This window comes from Lacerta agilis, chromosome 7, assembly GCF_009819535.1.
Source record: "Lacerta agilis isolate rLacAgi1 chromosome 7, rLacAgi1.pri, whole genome shotgun sequence".
NCBI classification, from domain to species: domain Eukaryota; kingdom Metazoa; phylum Chordata; class Lepidosauria; order Squamata; family Lacertidae; genus Lacerta; species Lacerta agilis.
In genome coordinates, this window is record NC_046318.1 from 62387650 (window position 1) to 62407415 (window position 19766).

A 19766-nucleotide genomic window follows, 5' to 3' on the forward strand; every position below is an offset into this window, starting at 1 on the left:
CCCCTCGGCCTGCTCCCCTGACCCTCCCTCGCCTCCTCCCCCGCCCGGTTGCCACGTCCCTTGCGGGGAGAGAAGCCAATGGGCGGCCTCCCTCAGGTGTGTCTCTCTCTCTCTCACCTGCACCACGTGGGGCGGAGGAGGGGGCAGGTACAGCCACATCCCCAAACAGCCCCGGCCCGCAGCCATTTGCGCACCTCGCTGGGGTGTAGCCCGCCCTGCGCTGTGGAATTGGCTCCTGTTGCAATTAAGCTACAAAAAGAGGCCGCGTGGGGCAGGCGCCTCCCCCCACGCCCCCGCTCTCCTAAATGCAGGTGTGGGGCAGGGACTGAGGGAGAGCTGAGGTGGCTGGAGGTGTAGGGTTGGGAAGGGGGTAGTATTGCTTCTCTGCACAGGAGAGGAGGAGGATTTGGGGGGCGGCTGGGTTGGGGGCTGGCTGGGCTGGTTTTGCCAAAAGTTTGGTGAAGGTCCTTCTTCCCGCCCCTCCCTCTGTGGGGCTCATCTCCGTCGGTATGACGACGTCTCCGGGCTACCTGGTCATCCTGTTCGGGACCACCGCCGGAGCCAACGGGGCTCGGCTGGGCTCGGATGAGAGAGAGTTGATCCAGCTGCTGTGGAAGGTGGTGGATCTGGCCAATAAGAAGGTACTCCGCTTTCTTTTTTGTTTTCTGCGGTAAGAAGTGTGGGCAGGAACTTTTGTGCCCTCGGCAAAACCGAGGTGGGTCGGAATTAAGGTTGGGTACGCTATTCCCCCCCCCCACCAAAAAAAAAATCGCATTGGGAACTGCAGTTCACCTCTCACCGAGCTACAATTCCCAGCATCCTTAAACTTCTGCTCCCAGGATTCCTATATTTGTGTGCGTGTGAAAGCAGCCCAGCTCCCATCCAGTGCACGCTTATTTGGGAGTAAATCCAATTGGATTCCGTGGGATTTACCTCTTGAGTTGTTAGTGGGGTGTTGTTGTTCTTTAAAAAAATGTGCATGGATTTTGACCGTAAAGGTGTTTAAAAAGAAACTAGACTTCCCCCAATAAACCCTTCCGACTTAAGGAGTGTGCTCGAGGGGTTGTTCAGGCCCGGAGCGGTGCTGCTGGAGCAAGCCTGGCGTTAAAACGCTGCGAACCCCGACTTCGAATCTCTGCCGGGTGGGTCGCGTGTAAACTCTCCGCGTGGTCCCAGTGACTGCCAAGCAGCTTGAAAAGCAAGTCTCCCATTTTTGCCCCGCGCGCCTTGGGGGACTCAGAAACCCGACGGAACCGGCCTGCACGTGTCTACTCGGAAGTAAACCCTTCATTACCGTTTCCAGATAAGCGGTCGCAGTGTAAACAAACACTTGAAGAAACGAGGGCCTTGACTTCCAGAGGCTTGGGCCTACATGGGTCAAAGAGCCCGGCGCTGGCCCAGGTTAGATCCGGTTTACCAGCAACCAGCTTGGTCTGTCTTATCTGGGAATGCCTGCAGGGGAGACCTTGGGTTGGAAGGATTTATCTCTTCCTTTTGCCTTCCCCTCTTCACCCCCTCCCTTAATTTCATGGAGTTGGGAAATCTGCATGAGGAGTTGATCGGGCCCGATCACTTGGAGCTGACGGAGGAGTGCAAAGAAGAAACCGGCCTCGCTGAAGACCGCCTGACGCTCGCCCCGCAACTGGAGCAAGCTCTGAGACAGGTAAGCCTGCCGTGTTTGCCCAGGGCCCTCTCTCTGCGAGGTGGATCTAGGCTGGGTCGTTGGAATCGGGCGCATGCAGGTTAAAAGGGGGAGAAGTGCTAAGAAGACGCTCCATTTCTCTTCAGGGATGGGTTGGGCTTGTTTTGGGAGGGGAGGGAAAGTTGAGTCACCGCAGAAGGAGCAGGGAAAAGTCGACTTCTTCACCCAGTGTGCCTAAGGAAGAGAGCAGATGGCTTCAGACTGCTTTTCTGGTGTTTCAAAGCTCCATGGCCATGACATTTGTGCGCGTGCGTGCAAGTAAAGCCAGCAGAGTGGCTGTTGCTGCTGTAGAGGCATCACTTCAAAACAGGAACACAGAAATCTGCCTTGCTCTGAGCCAAGTCATGTGTCCATCTTCCTCAGTATTGTCTACTCTGACTGGCAGATTTTCAGGTAGCAGCTTTTCTCCAGCCTTGCCTAGGGGCATCAGGGATTGAACCTGGGACTTCCTGCATGCAAGGCAGATGCTCTGTTACTGAGCTGTGGTCAATCCCCAACTGCCCCACAGTGACACTTACTCCCAGATAAGTGTGGCTACAAATGGCAGCCTTGAAAAGAAGGTGGACCCTGTGATTTCCCTACTGCTGTCCCAGAAAAAAACCCCAATTCAGAGTTGGCACACTTCCTTTCCACCTTGTTTACTCAATTCTGTCTTTCCACAAGTCTGTGGTTTGTTTTTGGAGTTGACTAGAGGAAAGACCTGAAGAGTGGGTGCAGTAAGTGAGGTCTCTCTAAAGTTGCTGGTCACTACTAGTCACTTCCACACAAGCTGGTGGAGGCCACAACTGACTGGCAAATATATTGAACATGCCCCCCCCCCCCCCAGCTTGCTAACTGATAATTGAGCACTTACACCTTTCTCTAACAAGGAACGGCAAGCATACAACTGCCTACAAGGTCTTTCCAAAACGGATAAGAGGTTAAATAATAACTCAAGTTACTAAACAAATTGATATGCCCTCATGTGGAACAATGGGCACATTTTCCCTTATTGGTGGATTTTAAGAGAGTTTGAGTCTGTAGTGAATCATAGAAGAAATGATGTGCAAGTATTGTAAGGGAGTAAGTGGCTGTGGAGCCCAAGCCCTTAGCTTGCCATGTTAGGGGCAATATTGTGCTGCTTGTACAAAAAGTTAGATGAAGAACCTTTTTAAAAATTGTGTTGTCAGAGAGTTATGAAACCCTACTGAAGGGCTGATCCTACCATGAGGCAGAGTGAGGCAGTTACCTCGAAACAAATGCTGGGGATGCAGAGAGTGGCCATTCTTCTTGAGCCAGCTGGGATAGCTCAGTTGGTAGAGCATTGAGACTCTTTTAAGAGTCATGGGTTCGAAACCCACATTGGGAGAAAGATTCCTGCATTGCAGGGGTTGGACTAGATGACACTTGTGGTGCCTTCCAATTCTGTGAATTTATGATTAAGCAGCTATTTGCAACCTTCTGAACTGGCAGCAATAGCTGTACTCTCCTTCCACTTTTAGAGGCAATATGTCTCTGAATACTGGTTGTTGGACACTGCAGGTGGGCAGAGTGCTGCTGTGCTCATGTCCTGCTTGCAGGCCTCTCACAGAGATGCGGTTGGCCACTGCGACGACAGGATGTTGGAGTAGATGGGCCATTGGCCTGATCCAGTGGTGGTGGTTCTTATGTTCAGTGCTTGCGTGTTAGCGATTGGATCTGGCTGTCTCACTTAATTGCCTTCTTCCAATATGTCACAGACATGCTGATTTTCCTTTGGGGGAAATCCCTGACCAAGCAAGCAGGACGAAAGGCCACCTGCTTAGCCCACACCTTGCAGCTTTTTTCATGTGATGTATATGGGTGCTGCTGCACTGATGCATTGCATTACATCAGCTGTCTTGAATAAGCAGCACACTGGTGTCAATTGGACAGTGAGTGAGGGGCACTGAGGTGTTGGAGGACTGAGTGTGTGTGTGTAGCATGTGGTCTACCTTGTACTGGGTCGTCTTAGTCCAACCCCCTGCAATGTAGTGGAGCATTTTGTCCAAATACCAGATTGAGCCAAGATCCAATGGTTAAGCTGGTCAGATTCTGTTTTGGGGATGAGGAGAGGTTCGTATTCACCTCAGGAATTAAAGTAACTTGGGCCAACCCTGTGTAAAGATTTGCTGAAGGTTGCTCATATTTAATTGTGTATGATCAAGATGCTATAAAACAAAAGTCCTGCCTCTCCAGTAGAAATTGTGTGTGTGGTTTGTATTAATGGAGTCATTAGCCATTCAGACATAAAGCTCACTGCTTGACTTTGGCCAGTGACATACTCTTGCCTGTCCTACATCACAGGCTATTATGAGGGTGAAAAGGAGCAGCGCTGTGTTCTGGATAGAAATTCAACTAAATCCACAGTGCAAAAAATATCTTAACATCTATCTAACTTGCAACCTTGAAATACACCTAAATCTGCTGAAGTTCAAATATTCTTTATTAATTTTGCTGTACCTACACTGGTTGGTTGCTGTTGTGCATTTTGTGATTCCTCTTGCATTTGTTAACATGATTTAAACAGAAGACTATTTTGACATTAAGTGGTATAAAATTAATATGCATTAATGTTTTGTTGATAATTTTACTGCTTCATGTAAACCGTTTAGAGGTTTTAATGCAATCAAGTGGTATATACATTTTGTTAAATAAATAAAAATAATATTTTGGTTTGAAAGCCACTTCTGGGACTTTGTGATTGAAAAGCAGGATACAAAGTAATGTAAAGTAATGTAAGCAGCACTCTGATTTGGGCAGGTTGTGAATCCTACTGAAAGCATAATTGATAAAACAATATTTATGTAATATTGCAAAATGAACTTTCAGGTTATAAGTGGATTTTTCTTTTCTTTTTTTGTGTCTTGTAACTTTTAGTTTAACCAGTCTGTGAGCAATGAACTAAATATTGGTGTAGGTACTTCATTCTGTCTCTGCACAGATGGGCAGCTTCATCTCAGGCAAGTTCTTCATCCTGAAGCTTCCAAAAAGGTAAGAAGACTAAGATTTAATTAATTCTGATCCCTTCCAACAATCAGGATATGCATGAATCTATTGTATATAGTTTTGCTTAAAATGAAGTATTCCTCGTCATGTTTCCTGTTTTCTGAAATCACTGGTGTACGGGGATGTGTAAAAGAAGAGAATGGTTTGTTTTTCACAGTACAATCTTGTTCTTTTTTTAAAAAAAAGTTACAGGACTAAGTTCTTTGTATATTTGTTACATACTAACTGCAGTTCTTGCCTGTAATTTCTATTGAGTAGTATAATGACACAACATGAATTTTAATGTTGAGTGCAATTGCATTTTCAAAGCAAAATTGTTAGATCGCATGGTTGCAAGTATTCCCAGATTTTGCTGCCAGAAACAGTATTTAAATCCTAAACCTGCAATCCTATGTACACTTAACTTTGATTAAGACTCATTACATTCAGTGGGATTTACATCTGAATAAAGTATGCATAGGATCAGGTTGCATATAGCAATATTCATTTTGGCTTGGACCTAATCCTTGGTTGGAAATCCCGCCAAGTTTTATCTGGCCTTGATCATCTACTTGGGTAGGATCATGTTTGCAAAAATGCAGTGCACTCTACTTGGATCTTCCTCTGAAAATGGTTTGCACATTTCACTTAAGTTATGGCTGGCAGTGCAGACTTGGATCATATATTGCCAGTCTTAAAAACAACTACACTTTGCTGGCTAGGTGTTTGCTTCCAGGCCCATCGCAGAGAATTAATGCTTAACCTTTAAAGTACCGAACAACTTGAGACCCATGTGCTTGATGATGCCTACTCCAAATCAACCTGCCTGCATTTTAAGTTCATCTTCTGATGCCCTCTTCAAATGCTACTTTCATCACAGGGGAGAACTGCTTCAACAAGGGAGGTGACCTTTTTTGGTACCTTTCCAGGGGGGTATGTCTGGTCCCAACCTTGTTTTCTTATAGGTGCCAGACAAAAACATTTTATTTCTGATTACTTAAATATTTTAAAACTTGACTGCCTGCCTATATCTACTGCTTGTTTCCTTATATTGTCTATTTTGTTTTGCTTTGGGTCTTACTTTTTGTATATTACCTTGAAATCCATTGAGATAAAACATGTATAAATATTACCGATAATGCAGTGGTCGATCTTCCTTCCCAAGCAATGCTTGCTTGCAATTTATGCTGCTTCTGTGTAAGAAATCTACGTATACAGTGTTGCATATGCACTATATCGCAGGTACACTGCATGCAGATTTTCAGCACATGTGACAGCAGTGCCAGTAAAAATCACATGTGAAGCAATTTTTACTTTGGCTGTAGCTGATGCATTTTGCTGCTTAATCTATCAGTCATCTTTTCAAAGAGATTAAATCTGTGCTCCGCACCTTTCAGATCACATTGTTGTAGATCTTGAAATTCTGGTTGTGAACAATCTGTGCTTTCCAAGGGTTCCAAGGGATCAGAGCCAGTGTGGTGTAGTGGTTAAGAGCGGTAGACTCGTAATCTGGGGGACCGGGTTTGTGTCTCCGCTCCTCCACATGCAGCTGCTGGGTGACCTTGGGCTAGTCATACTTCTCTGAAGTCTCTCAGCCCCACTCACCTCACAGAGTGTTTGTTGTGGGGGAGGAAGGGAAAGGAGAATGTTAGCCGCTTTGAGACTCCTTCGGGTAGTGAAAAGCGGGATATCAAATCCAAACTCCTCCTCCTCCTCCACCACCACCTCCTCCTCCTCCTCCTCCTCCTTCTTCTATTGCCGCTAATGTTACAGTAGCAAAAATACATGTGTGTTTTGAATCTTGTTGGGTTTTTCATTGTTGCTTTCAAAAATAAGGAAGAACACCAGTAAACTGATCTTTCAATCCATTATAAAGAGAATACATATTCTCTTAATAGTTGGGTGGGCAGTCTGGAGTTCAGCACCACCTGGAGAGCCCCACAGTTTTCATCAGCTGTGAAGCTTGAAGCAGAGGCTTGTCAAAAGCATAGCAAAACAGAAATCAATCTGCCACAGAAGTATGCCTCTCTTTTTTTAAGTTTTCACTTTTCAGCCCACCTTCCGCTATGTAAATCAGTGCCTAAGGCGTATTGCCCTATAATAGGATCACATTGCACTAGTGATGTGCCAACAGAGGGGGGGGGGAGGGAATGGAGCTTTTTAGCCATACCCAAGGTTCTAAACCATGTCAATTGCAGCTAAAATAATAACAACCCCATTCATTAATATAAAGTGGTGCAATGCATTTGTCCTTTCTCAAAAAGCCTTTGGGGTTGAGTTGATATGAAGCATAGCAATATGCGGTACGTGTGTGTGTGTGTGTGTGAGAGAGAGAGAGAGAGAGAGAGAGAGACGCTACTATCCTTAGAGCAGTCTTTAAACTTCTATAAAATAACAGAATAATGGGTTACAGGTGGGTAGCCGTGTTGGTCTGCCATAGTCGAAACAAAATAGGAAATTATTTCCAGTAGCACCTTAGAGACCAACTGAGTTTGTTCTTGGTATGAGCTTTCGTGTGCATGCACACTTCTTCAGATACACGAAGTATCTGAAGAAGTGTGCATGCACACGAAAGCTCATACCAAGAACAAACTCAGTTGGTCTCTAAGGTGCTACTGGAAAGAATAACGGGTGTGTGCGAAATCTGGCGTTCATTTGGGATGATCTGCGTAGCTCGTCCATAGTTCTTCTTGTGATCTCAACCCTGCATATAAATGAGAGAGGAGGTTTTAAGTTGGGAGGTTCTTTATGGAAATGTTTTCTGTAGTAAGACAGCTTATTGGAAAAGATGGGGAGTTTCTTGCAAAAATGGGGATCCTGTGATCCTCCAGATCTTGCTGCCCTCTAACATTCAGCATGATCAACTGTTGGGGCTAATGGGAAAACGGCAACATCTGGAAAGCCACAGTTTCCTCATACCTGGCTTATAGTACTGCAAAGGAATGTGTGGATGGGTGGTGTTTTTTCTTTTGCACTTTGGACTATAAATGTGGCCTGGAAGGACTATGGGAGGAATCCAGCATGATGCAATGGCAATTGTTCCATCAGTGCGCAAGCTTTTCAGCTTGCCAGGTGGAACAATACCCTCTCTCCCCCCTCCGCATGCTAGTCTGGGGGTTCCTAACCTCCCCCCCCATCATTTTTGGGAGTGTTGGGTGTGTACAGAAGGAGGCAAGAAGCCCCAGTCTATTAGCAGGGACCCCTTGCACTGGCTTCTGCTAGTGGGGCTTGTTAGTTGAATACTGCCCTTAGTCTGAGGTGATGTGTTTCCCTTTTCAAATGGGTTCTGCAAAACCTTTCTTGGCTCTGTTAGTCTTCATTTTGTGAGTAATTGTGAATGGGACACAATTTCTTATTAAAGGACACTGAGGGTGAGCTCTCACGAGGGGAAACTTAAGATACCGGCAAGTGATAAAAAGTTGACTTGCAGCTTACAAAATGTTTTCCTGTAAGGCGAACTGAGCATGCTTTCAACCTGATAGTTCACAAGCTACACACCTTGACTTACTAGAACTAACATGTCATTTTTGCAGAACATCTTGTTGTCTGAATGTTTCTACTCATTTTTTGATCTGCGGAAGGAATTCAAGAAATGTTGTCCTGGCTCACCTGAAATCGACAAATTGGATGCTAAAGCCATGGCGGAATGTATCCTTTTAAAATAAATGAAGTGTTAAGAACACTGCAAGTTTAATCTTTAGAGCGTCTGGAAGAATTGTGATTCAGTTCAGCTTCCCTCTGAAGCTCCTTTCTTCAAGGTTCTCCCCTTTAAGACAAGTCAGTGTGTCTTTGGCGGCAGAAACACTCTCTGGTTCTTGAATGTTGTAATTTCTGATGTTAGATTTTTGCTACAAGACCATGTTGTGTTTGCTGCAACAGACTCGGCACCCCTCTACTCTATCATTTCCAAGGTTTACCCTTGGAAGTCAGATCAGATTCTCTCCCGGCTTTTGTGTTTTTTGCACACAATTTTGCCTGGCAGGGTGTATCGTGATTCGTTGCAGAGCTTAATCGGACCGCTATCAACCATTGGGGCTGGGACTGAGGGGGAAGAAGGGGGACTGTTCTTGGGTTTCTCCACAGTAGTGTTCTTAATTACACCACTATTGCAAGCACAACATTATGCTGCTTGGTTGCTCTGTGGACTTCTCCACCTGAGTTAGAGTCCAGCAACATCTAGAGGGCCACAGTTTGACTACCCCTGCCCTGTGCAGATTGGTTTTTTTAGGTTCCACTGCCCCTAGGGATTTGGAAACTGAATTTCATCCCCAGCCAGCATGAGTTGGGGATAAGGGATCATACTATTGTTAAATCTTCTTTGGTTACCTCACTGTGAAATTTTGACTGTAAAGGGGGGAAGCAAATGAGGAGAGCACATTCTGAGGTGGAAAAAAAACCAGGGGGGAAGGGTTAAGCGGACTCTCCTTGCTGCTTTTCAGTTTCTGATTCAGCCACCTGCAGCTGCTTTTAGTTTTTTCTTTAAAAAAAGGAAAGGTTGGGAAATAGTTAACATGCGTCAGCCATGGAACATCTAATCCGACCCTCCAAGGTCTCTCTTGCTTTGTCACCTGCCATCTGCCGTTTCTTTTGAGTAGGAGGCATAACTAGCCTTTCTGTAAGACTCATGCAGATGTTTGGCATCATGCGCACCACACAAACCAAACTGAAGCTTTTTAATCAGTTGTAAAAGTACCTTAACAAAGGGGCCAGTGGCAGGTGGCAGTTTGGGGAGGCAGTGCTCACCTGCTGCTGCTGCTTACCACGAGGCAGGGGTGAGGTGGTGGGAAGGTCAGTGTGGTGCATATGCAGTGGCAGAGCCAGTGAGCTGGTGGGATGTCAGGTAAACACGGCTGCTGCACTGCCACCGCCAGGCCATATACTACTGAATGAGGCCCATGTATCCAAACCACTGCAGTGTAGCAGATTGCTGGACTAGGACTTGGGAGATCAGGGTTCAAATCCCCTCTCAGCCATGAAGCCCACTTGGTTGACTTTGGACCAGTTACTATCTCTCTGCCTCTTTTCTCACCTCGAGCTCCATTGAGAAAATTTAATAAAATATTAGTCTTAAATGTTATTTGATGATAGTTACTACAGGCAGCTTACTGTGCTGCGTCTGAAGCCACAGTTTTCTCACCTTATGGCGGTCTTCTCTGAAGCTTTCCATAACTTAATTACTTTTATTTATCAACTTTATACAGTATCCTGGCCTTGCTCCCAAATACAGGATTTCAAACAAGATCTAACTAACGTCAATCTAACTTTTCCTTTCTGATGTATTGGCAGCGATGCTCCTGTTAAGATATGACATTGGCTTTTTGTGCTGCAGCATCACCTTGCTGACTCAAGTTCCCTTGGTCCACTACAACTCGTGCACCAGCTTTAGTTGCCCATCATGTTGTTGTTGTTGTTCAGTCGTTCAGTCGTGTCCGACTCTTCGTGACCCCATGGATCAGAGTACGCCAGGCACGCCTATCCTTCACTGCCTCCCGCAGTTTGGCCAAACTCATGTTAGTAGCTTCGAGAACACTGTCCAACCATCTCATCCTCTGTCGTCCCCTTCTCCTTGTGCCCTCCATCTTTCCCAACATCAGGGTCTTTTCTAGGGAGTCTTCTCTTCTCATGAGGTGGCCAAAGTACTGGAGCCTCAACTTCAGGATCTGTCCTTCTAGTGAGCACTCAGGGCTGATTTCTTGTTATATAGGGCTGATTTTCTTGTTATATTCTTGCCCATCATGTTATATAGCCATAAATGATAAGGCACCGACTTGTGGGTTTATTGGCCTAGTTCTTCCCAGGAAGACCAACGAGCTAGGGAATTGACTGTTCCAACTTGGATCCTAAAGTGGCCCTGTGTTTTACAGCTATCTGCATTCCCTGCCCCTGGAGCAATTCATCGCCGTTCTCCACTTGCAAAGCTCGCTCAGCTAGTTTCTGGTTGCAGATGCCTCAAGGGTGGAGTGAATCAAGCTTGCATGGCTGCCCATAAATCATGTGCCTTTGGAGGATACTTTTTGCTGTTCCCTTAACAGTCAGACATGCAGAAATCATTACATGGTCAATATGAGTATACTTGCAACTAGAAATGCCCACATGACTTGTTTGGGTCAAGGCTTTTGAAATTCCATTCAAATGTTTGAAGGAAATACAGTTTTGTCCTCCTAGCACTGTGCCACTTAGGATGCAGGCTGGGGAAGTAGCCTTTAGTTGCAATGTAAAATTACACAAAGATGATGGTGATAATTTTATTATTCGTACCCCACCCATCCGACTGGGTTCCCCCAGCCACTCTGGGCAGCTTCCAACAGATATAAATACTTCCCTATACAGTGGTTCCTTGGTTTACAACCATAATCCATTCCGGAGGTCCATTTGTAAACCAAAACAGGTTGTAACCCAAGGTGCGCTTTCTCCAGTGGGGCCACACACAAAAATAAAAAAGCGTTCATACTAATAAAAAAGGGTTGCAATCCAAAAAAAGGTTTGACGTGTTTGTAATCCAAAATGTATGCAAACCAAGGTACCACTCTACAGGAAAATTATTTGATTATTTATTGCATTTATATATCACTGTTTTTCCAAGGAGCTCAAGGTAGCATAGCTGGTTCTTCCCCCTCATCAACAGACATGGAAACAGACATGAAAGCTAGGAGCTAAATGTCACCTTAAACCTAGTTTATGGGCGCAGCAATGGAATGTCTAGGCACACTTTTTTATAAGAAGAATACAAAGCTGAAAATGAATGAACTGCCCCTAAAATAGTATGTTCATTTTTAACATGGTGTAGTCCTTCCCCTGCCTAATCCCCTAATACATTGGACCCGCCAGTTACAAACCGTTCTGGATATGTAACTTTCAGGTTACGAGCGCAGCAAACCCGGGAGTATATTCCGGGTTTCACCCATGTGCAGAAGTGGCGCCTCTGATTATAGATTTTTCGGGGTGCGCATGGACCCCTGGAATGAATTAAATCCATAACCAGAGGGCCCACTGTATTCTTAAGAGGGTCTCTTCTCCAGTCTTCAGAGAGTAGCTGGAAATGGGGAGGCAGAAAAAGGTTCTCCTTTCCTTCCACTCTGCAGTTTTAATCTGAAATCTTAGGCACACTACTGCGCCCATTAGCTCGCGCTAATGAAATTCCCTGTCACCAAATGCACCTAGAACAATGGGAGTTTTGAACACTGCTAGGAGGACTGTGTTGGGTTCTCCTCCCACCCCCTGATTTTTTTCCATTGGCTTTGAGATGTTAATGGTTTGTGGGAAAGGATAAATGCTAGTCGTAGATCTGCTGAGTCTAGACTCTGACTTCATCAAGCATGTCTGATTCAATTTCAACCAATGTTAGTCTGACAATTTGAGGAATCATATAAAATGGAAGAAATGCTGTGGCTTGTAATCTACAGCAGCAGGAAGGGGCTACTGTAAAAACAAAATGCTAATCTGTCGGAGTATCAAAGAGGAAAAAGTCTAATAATGATGTGCAGATCAATGGTCAGAACTAATAATGCAGCATGGCAATGGCAGAGCCATTAATTGTGAATAACTGGGAACGAAACCATTTTATGTAGGAAAAGGAATATTTCTCGTGCAAATGCTTTCACTTAGAGGTTTGCAGTGCTGCAGAAGCAAAGAGTCTCATTTTGTGTTTGACAATCTGTTTTATAAAAATAAATCTGAAGCATAAGTAGTTCCAATATGATCATATACAGAAATTACTGTTCATATTTTTGTGTGTGTGATATATTACAATGACTAATGAAGTAGTAGGGACGCGGGTAGCGCTGTGGTCTAAACCACTGAGCCTCTTGGGCTTGCTGATTGGAAGGTCAGCAGTTCGATTCCCTGCGATTCCCAGCTCCTGCCAACCTAGCAGTTCAAAAGCATGCCAGTGCAAGTAGATAAATAGGTATCGCTGCAGCGGGAAGGTAAACGGCGTTTCCATGCGTTCTGGTTTCTGTCAGAGTGTTCCGTTGCGCCAGAGTTGGCTTAGTCATGCTGGCCACATGACCTGGAAAGCTGTCTGTGGACAAAGGCCAGCTCCCTTGGCCTGAAAGTGAGATGAGTGCCGCACCCCATAGTCGCCTTTGACTGGACTTAACCATCCAGGGGTCCTTTACCTTTTACCTTTAATGAAGTAGTTCTTCACACAGCACATAGTCAAACTATGGAACTCGCTCCCCCAGGAGATAATGACGGCCACCGACTTGGATGACTTCAAAAGAGAATTAGACAAATTTGTGGAGCACAGGGCAATCAATGGCTACTAGCCAGGATAGCTGTGCTCTAACCTCCACAGCTGCAGACAGCAGTGCTTCCAAATAACAGTTGCTGGAGACCAGGTTAGGGGAAAGTGCTTTTGTGCTCACGTTCTGCTCGCTGGTTTCCCACACACATTTGGTTGGCCACCGAGAACAGGATGCTGGACCAAATGAGCCATTAGCCTGATCTAGCAGGCTTTTTCTTATGTTAAGCATAATACCTGTTTCGTTACTGTAATAGATTCATGGCTTTAGTGGTTAACTTCATCATTCCAAAATCAGAGGAAACACGTTTGAAGCTTTAAAATTTTATATCATGTGTCACTGATCTCATCAAGATTGTGAATATTTTCCTTTTGTACATTTCCAGCTCTTACGTTTCTAATTACTCTTGGGTGGGCAGATACCTAGATGTGGAGGATATGAGAGAACAGGCCTAGGGACAAACACCACAGTGAATCAATACAGGCTGATTACCGGCCCTGAAGCATAATCTGTTTAAATTGCTGCTTTAAGATTCTTGACTTAACACCAGTGCTCAGATCTGAATCTTGACAAGAGCAGTTCACCACAGAATTTTGGAGTGTCTCAGGTGGAAGACATGGGAAACATCATTTTAACACTAATCTCAGAACCATACAGTAAGCTGTTTGTTTTTCCGGATGCCTGTTCCTGGTAAATCTGTCGTCACTTTGTCTTTTGGGTCTGATCGACAGGGATGACTTGTTTTTTTAAAAAGAAATTTAGGATATGCAGGTGTGCCATAATTTCCTCCCTTCCCCACTGACTGAATAGGTACTAAAGGCTGCTGAGCCAGTTCTGTTGCAAGATTAAATGTTTTGAACTAGACTACCAGAAAGCCAGCTTATGAACCTAGAAATCAGCAGAATGAAAAGCAAATTGTGGTGCAGTGGCAGGAAATCTGTGACTCTCAAGATGCTGGTGGACTCCAGCTCCCATCAGCCCCAGCCGATGTGGCCAGTGGATGGGAACTAGAGTCCAGCAGCATCTGGAGGGCCACACAACTCTCAGACTCTGCTATAGCCCTCTTTCCTTACATGAAAATACAACAGATGCAAAGAGGCTGTGGGGATCATATGCTCAGCCTGAGAGTTCTAAATCACATGAGGAACATACACAGAAATAATAAGACTTCCTGCCATGGTCATCCATGGTGGGTGGACCATAGTTTCTCAGCTTCCTTTCTTTTTAAAATAGGGGTAAGTTTTTAGCACGTTGTGGAATCTAACAGATAAGACAAAATATGCAGACAGGATTCCCATTTTTGTGAGAATGAGTCTGCTCATTGTATTTTAGTGTTTTACTCCTCACCCCAGAAAAAAATTCCTGCGGGTACACATGCTCCCTGCTTTAAATATTCTCATGTGAGGGACTGAGAGGAGCTGCACAACTTTGGAGGCAGAGACTAAACATAGAGCCCTGTAACCCCGTTGTTGCCTTTTTGCACAAGTGACACTCCCATTTACTAAAAACACACCAGCTTCAGAAGCAGCTGCAGGCTTAGTATGGTTGGCAGAGAAGAGGCCCCATCGATGTGTAATTGTTGGGTTGACTTGAGTAATCGTGCAGCAATTCTTGATACAAGAAGTGCATTTTCGAGGTGTACAATTGTCCCCTTCTTTGGCAACATGTTGGAAGGTATATATTACTCTGGGTCTATACATGTTGCTAACTTCATGCTGCTGTGTTTTGTAGATCACACGTTTTCGGATCCAGAAAGGGTGAACTACAAATTTGAAAGTGGGACCTGGTAAGTGCATGCTCTTTTTGTAACGTGGGAAAACAACAGTTTCTTTCCATTTTGAATCTGGCCTGCTGTTTTCCTTAGAATACTGTAACTTAGGGGCAGGGAAATGGATCCATATCTCCACTGCCAGGCATCTTGCTTGTGAACTGACCTTTGGTGTCTGAGTAACTATGGTTAAGAGCTAAAAAGTTGTGCTAGGTGGACTAATGTTCTGACCCAGCATTTTTTTAAAAAAAAAATACCATTACAATTAAACTCAACCCTCCTTCCAAGGAGCTCAGGATAGCATACTTTGTTCTATTCCTATATTATCATTGCAACCACCCTGTGAGGTAGATTAAGACTTAAGCAATAGTAGGGGGGGGGGGAAGGCTTAAGCAATAGTGACTGGCTAAGCAGGTTATGGCTAAGGGACATAAATGAGGCATGGTCGCTAACTTTAGTGGGTCTACTCTGAGTAAATGTTGGTTTACTACAACCCATAGCCTTAAATACATTTCACTACCTGCAAGGAGCTTACAATATAAAAATGATAAGGTAGGAAAGAGGGTAGGAAAGAGACAAAGCAGCAAGACTGCCACAGATGATGATGATGATGATGATGATGATAATAATAAATAATTTATTATTTATACCCTGCCCATCTGGCTGGGTTTCCCCAGCCACTCTGGGCGACTTTCAACCAAATATTAAAAACAATACAGCATCAAGCATTAAAAACTTCCCAAAACAGGGCCACCTTCAGTTGTCTTTTAAAAGTAAAATAGCTGCTTATTGCCTTGACATCTGCTGGGAGGGCAATCTACAGGGCAGGCGCCACTACCGAGAAGGCCCTGTGCCTGGTTCCCTGTAACCTAACTTCTCGCAGTGAGGGAACTGCCAGAAGGCCCTCGGCGCTGGACCTCAGATAGCCTATTCAAAACACCTGCAGCCTAGTGGTGACAACATTGGCTCTTGTTTTTCCCCCTCTACTTCCATTTTTGAAGATTACAGCATTGGAGGACAGGCCTATAATTTCAAAACTGTTTGAGATTCTCTTTTGGGGGGCGGGGGGGGGGAATAAGTCTCTCACCGACTTTTTGCAGAAGCATTTTGAAGAACGTGGGATGTGAGCCTATAGAAGATATCCTTGACTGTAGTCATGGTTCATGATGATAGGCAAGTTTTAAATATATATCCTTCTGCTTGATCTACAGCAGCAAGATGGAACTTGTAGATGATAACACCATAATCCGAGCAAGAGGCTTACCATGGCAGTCATCGGACCAGGACATTGCTAGGTTCTTCAAAGGCCTTAATATTGCCAAGTTAGTTCTCTCATTTAGTAACGTTTGTTATTTTCAGCCATGTTCTCAAACTGTTTCCTGGAGTTGACGTATTGGCTGCTCTTGACGACCAACTGAAATTTGTATTTTGCATGAGCCTGCTAAATACAATGAAGGCTAAATGCAGCTTTTGTAGGGGTGAGCCCCTGCTTCCTAGCTCATAGCTAAGAAAGAGGGCTGGAAATTTACCTCCCTTTCACTAAGCCTTAGACCAAGTGTGGGGACTGGACATGCTTGCTGAGGTTAATGGGAGTTGTAGTTCAGGAATATCAGGCGGACAAAAGCTTCTGTACGCCTGCCTTTGGCACTCAGGAAGCAATGGGAAAACTTGTGGCTTTTCAAATGTCTCCAAGGCTCAGTGAAGGAAAAGAGCCTCCCTGGGCCTAGGTTAAAGGCAGGGGCTCTCCTTCATCCCGCGTTCTTGCCAGAAGAAAAGATGCACTTGCCAGTGGCAAGCTAGTGAGTGCATTTGTGGATCCTTTATCTTACTTTTTTCATTTCCCGAGTTGCCCAGCAGCTGAGTTAAAAATCAGGCAAAATACAATCACAACACAGCAATGCCACAGCTAAAATAGTTTGCTTTCTGTTTGAAAAAATGGACTTCAATGTCTTTTTCTGGGCTTTCTGAAATTGGCATGGATGCAAAGGTGGTCAGCTTGTGGCCCTCCAGATGTTGGTGGACTATGACTCTCACTGAACCTGTGGCCCAACTGTTGCCAGTCACCTGATTCTGTCATAACAACAGATGACAACTTCAGATGGGCTTGCTGTCATCTGATTGGCACGGACAGCAAGCCCTGCTTTGTAATTTTTGCAAGTGCGGTTTGCATTCAGACCACAGCTGTGAGCGGAGCGTTTTGCTCTGCTGACAAACAAAGCTGTGTGCAGAGAGGGGAAATGTCTGTTGCAGAGCCAATTTGAATGAACAGCTCTGAAGGGGCTTGCAGACGGCACTTTAGCCTCCTGTTTGTTCCTTTGCAAAGACCTCTTTACCTCCCCCACACCTGATGTCACACATGACATCTGGTGTGGGGCTGGCAGGAATGTTTGGCGGGCCCTTCTCAGACATCCTCTTTTCATATTCCCATATTTCACATGCATGAATAAGAAATATCCTTGTCTGACTTCCTTGAACTATTTTTTTTTTTAAACTGCAGTAAGAGAACCCCTATTCTATAGCAGGAGTGAGTAGCTCAATTCTCAGTCTGTATACAGTTATGCAATCTTCTTGCTTTTTAGGGTAGGTTTTTTTTTTTAAGTGCACACTATTGATTAAAAAGGTGCATGCTTAAAAAAACAACAACTGAGTATTTTTAAAATGCCAGTACCTGTAGTGAGAACATTTCAGAAGTGAAGGACTTTGCTGCTGAGGTTCACATGCAAGTAGCTACTCCTGTTTTCAGAAAGGAGGTGTGAATGCACCTAAGAACATCCAGTGCTGCTTGCCTTTGATTTATGTAAGTGCTGGTTTTGCAAGGTGATACATAATGCTTTGTGTGGCTTACGGCTGCCTCTGTTTGCTGCCTTAACTCTTTAGAGGAGGGGCCGCACTTTGCCTCAATGCACAAGGCAGAAGGAACGGAGAAGCTCTTGTCAGGTTTGTCAGTGAGGAGCACCGAGATTTGGCGTTGCAAAGACACAAGCATCACATGGGAAACCGGTACATTGAGGTATGTTGCTCAAGCTCCAAAATCGGTGTTCGGATTAAATGGTGGGGAGGGCTTCTCCAAGCATGATAATTTCCCTTTCCCTTTCTCAGGTGTACAAAGCGACTGGGGAGGACTTCTTGAAAATTGCTGGAGGTAATTGTTCTTTAATCCGGTGATGGATATTTTTTTTAATGGTACAGTTTTAATGGATGAATTTACTATTCTGTACACTACTTTGACATTTTATGATATAAAGCAGTATATAAATGTTTTTTGCTTTGCTTATTTATTGCATTTATATCCCACCTTTTCCTCCAAGGAGCTTCAGGTAGCATACATGGTTGTCCCCCTCATTGTTGTCATCACACCGACCCTATGAGGTCTGTTAGGCTGAGAGGCTGTGACTGGCTCAAGGTGTGAGCTGCATGGCTGAGTAGGGATTTGAACCCTGGTCTTACACTCCTAATTGCTATGTCACATGGGCTATCTAGCATGTTATTACATGGTCATATGAAACTGCCCTATGGAGTTGAACATTTTGTCTGTCCAGCCAAATCCCTGGGCCAAATCTCTCTCTGCCATTAAGCTTTCATAGTCGTCTGAGGGACAGCCTCCCTACCCCCTCAGCTAAGGTACTCTCTCTTTGGAGGTGCAAGGAGGTGCATTTTATATAACTTGGCACTGATCCTGAGGGCACCAGTCATATTTTGATAATGTGCAGTAAGGTAATGTTCCAGGGACGTGGTGGTGCTGTGGTCTAAACCACCAAGCTTCTTGGGCTTGCCGATCAAAAGGTCGGCGGTTTGAATCTGCATGACGAGGTGAGCTCCCGTTGTTCTGTCCCAGCTCCTGCCAATCTAGCAGTTCGAAAGCATACCAGTGTGAGTAGATAAATAGGTACCACTGCGGCAGGAAGGTAAATGGGCGTTTCCATGTGCTGTGGTTTCCATCAAGGTGTTTTGTTGCGCCAGAAGCGGTTTAGTCATGCTGGCCACATGACCTGGAAAGCTGTCTGTGGACAAATGCCGGCTCCCTCGGCCTGAAAGAGAGATGAGTGCCACAACCCCATAGTCACCTTTGACTGGACTTAACCATCCAGGGGTCCTTTACCTTTTTACCTATAGTAATGTTGCTTCAAAAAGAATGGGGCACTTTTGGCACACTGGCCAACATAATATATTTGTGTGGGTTTATTGGGGGAGTTTTGTTGTGGGGGGATTATTGCTTGTTTGTTATGTTATGTATTTTCTGTTTACGTGCTGTAAACCGCTCTTTGATCTTCAGATGAAGGGCAGTATATTATTATTATTAATAATAATAATAGGCTGGCATAAAATTGGGTGTGGAGAGAGCAGCCATGAAGGTCTCAGCTATTCAGACGCTACCAATGCAGTGTAGATGGGACTTGCATTGCACAACATTAATGTATGAATTGGGCTTTAATGCAGAGCTATTCAGTTGAAGGTATGAAGTGGCTTTTCCCCTAAGCTCTCCTTGCCCTGCCATTGTCATGCAACTTTGACTGTACTTTGTCTGGGCTCCCTGCGCAATTTGGAACCCAAGGAGCTAACATGGGTGTAGCAGGTTCCCCGTTGCAGATGCTTTTTCTGAATGTAGAAGCCAGAAGGAGCCACGTGAGGACAGGGAGGCAGTTGAAAGTGTGGCCCTGCAGACCCTCTGTGCCCTCACGTGGCAGGTCTGTATTCGCCATGACCTTGCAGCTGTTTGGATACTGGGGGAAGACAAAGTGAGGGATCTGATAATGTTTCAGTTTCCCACATTGTCAGAGGTTACAGAAATTGCTTCACTATGGAGTTAGGTGCAATAAACTTTTAGGTACCGCTGAATGCTATTTGGATATGGCTTGTGCAGTAGTGTGATTCATGAAAAAGAGGTCTGCTTCCTGCTGGTGAGAGAAAGTTCTGGTGCAGGCCCAGTTTTGCAAGATTTTATCTGGGTGTGATCATGCTATTATAGTCTTTGATCATGCCACTATAGCCTTATGTCTTTGTAGATGAAGGGCTATACCAAGACAGGCTGTTGGCTCATCTGTTGCGTAGTGCTTCAGCAAGTGTCCTT

At 44.9% G+C, this 19766-nt stretch overlaps 1 protein-coding gene across 3 annotated transcripts in view; it reads left to right on the forward strand.

The window, feature by feature from the left end:
- The first annotated feature begins 398 nt into the window (after nt 1-398).
- ESRP1 (epithelial splicing regulatory protein 1) overlaps nt 399-19766 on the forward strand; it is a 34960-nt gene continuing 15592 nt past the window's right edge. For all 3 annotated transcript variants that reach the window (XM_033155594.1, XM_033155595.1, XM_033155596.1), the window contains exons 1-9: nt 399-641; nt 1535-1663; nt 4580-4693; nt 8221-8335; nt 13488-13586; nt 14662-14716; nt 15910-16020; nt 17576-17708; nt 17798-17840. In XM_033155594.1, the coding sequence (XP_033011485.1) occupies nt 510-641; nt 1535-1663; nt 4580-4693; nt 8221-8335; nt 13488-13586; nt 14662-14716; nt 15910-16020; nt 17576-17708; nt 17798-17840 (931 nt within the window). In that variant the 5' untranslated portion in view covers nt 399-509. The remainder of the gene's footprint in view (nt 642-1534; nt 1664-4579; nt 4694-8220; nt 8336-13487; nt 13587-14661; nt 14717-15909; nt 16021-17575; nt 17709-17797; nt 17841-19766) is intronic.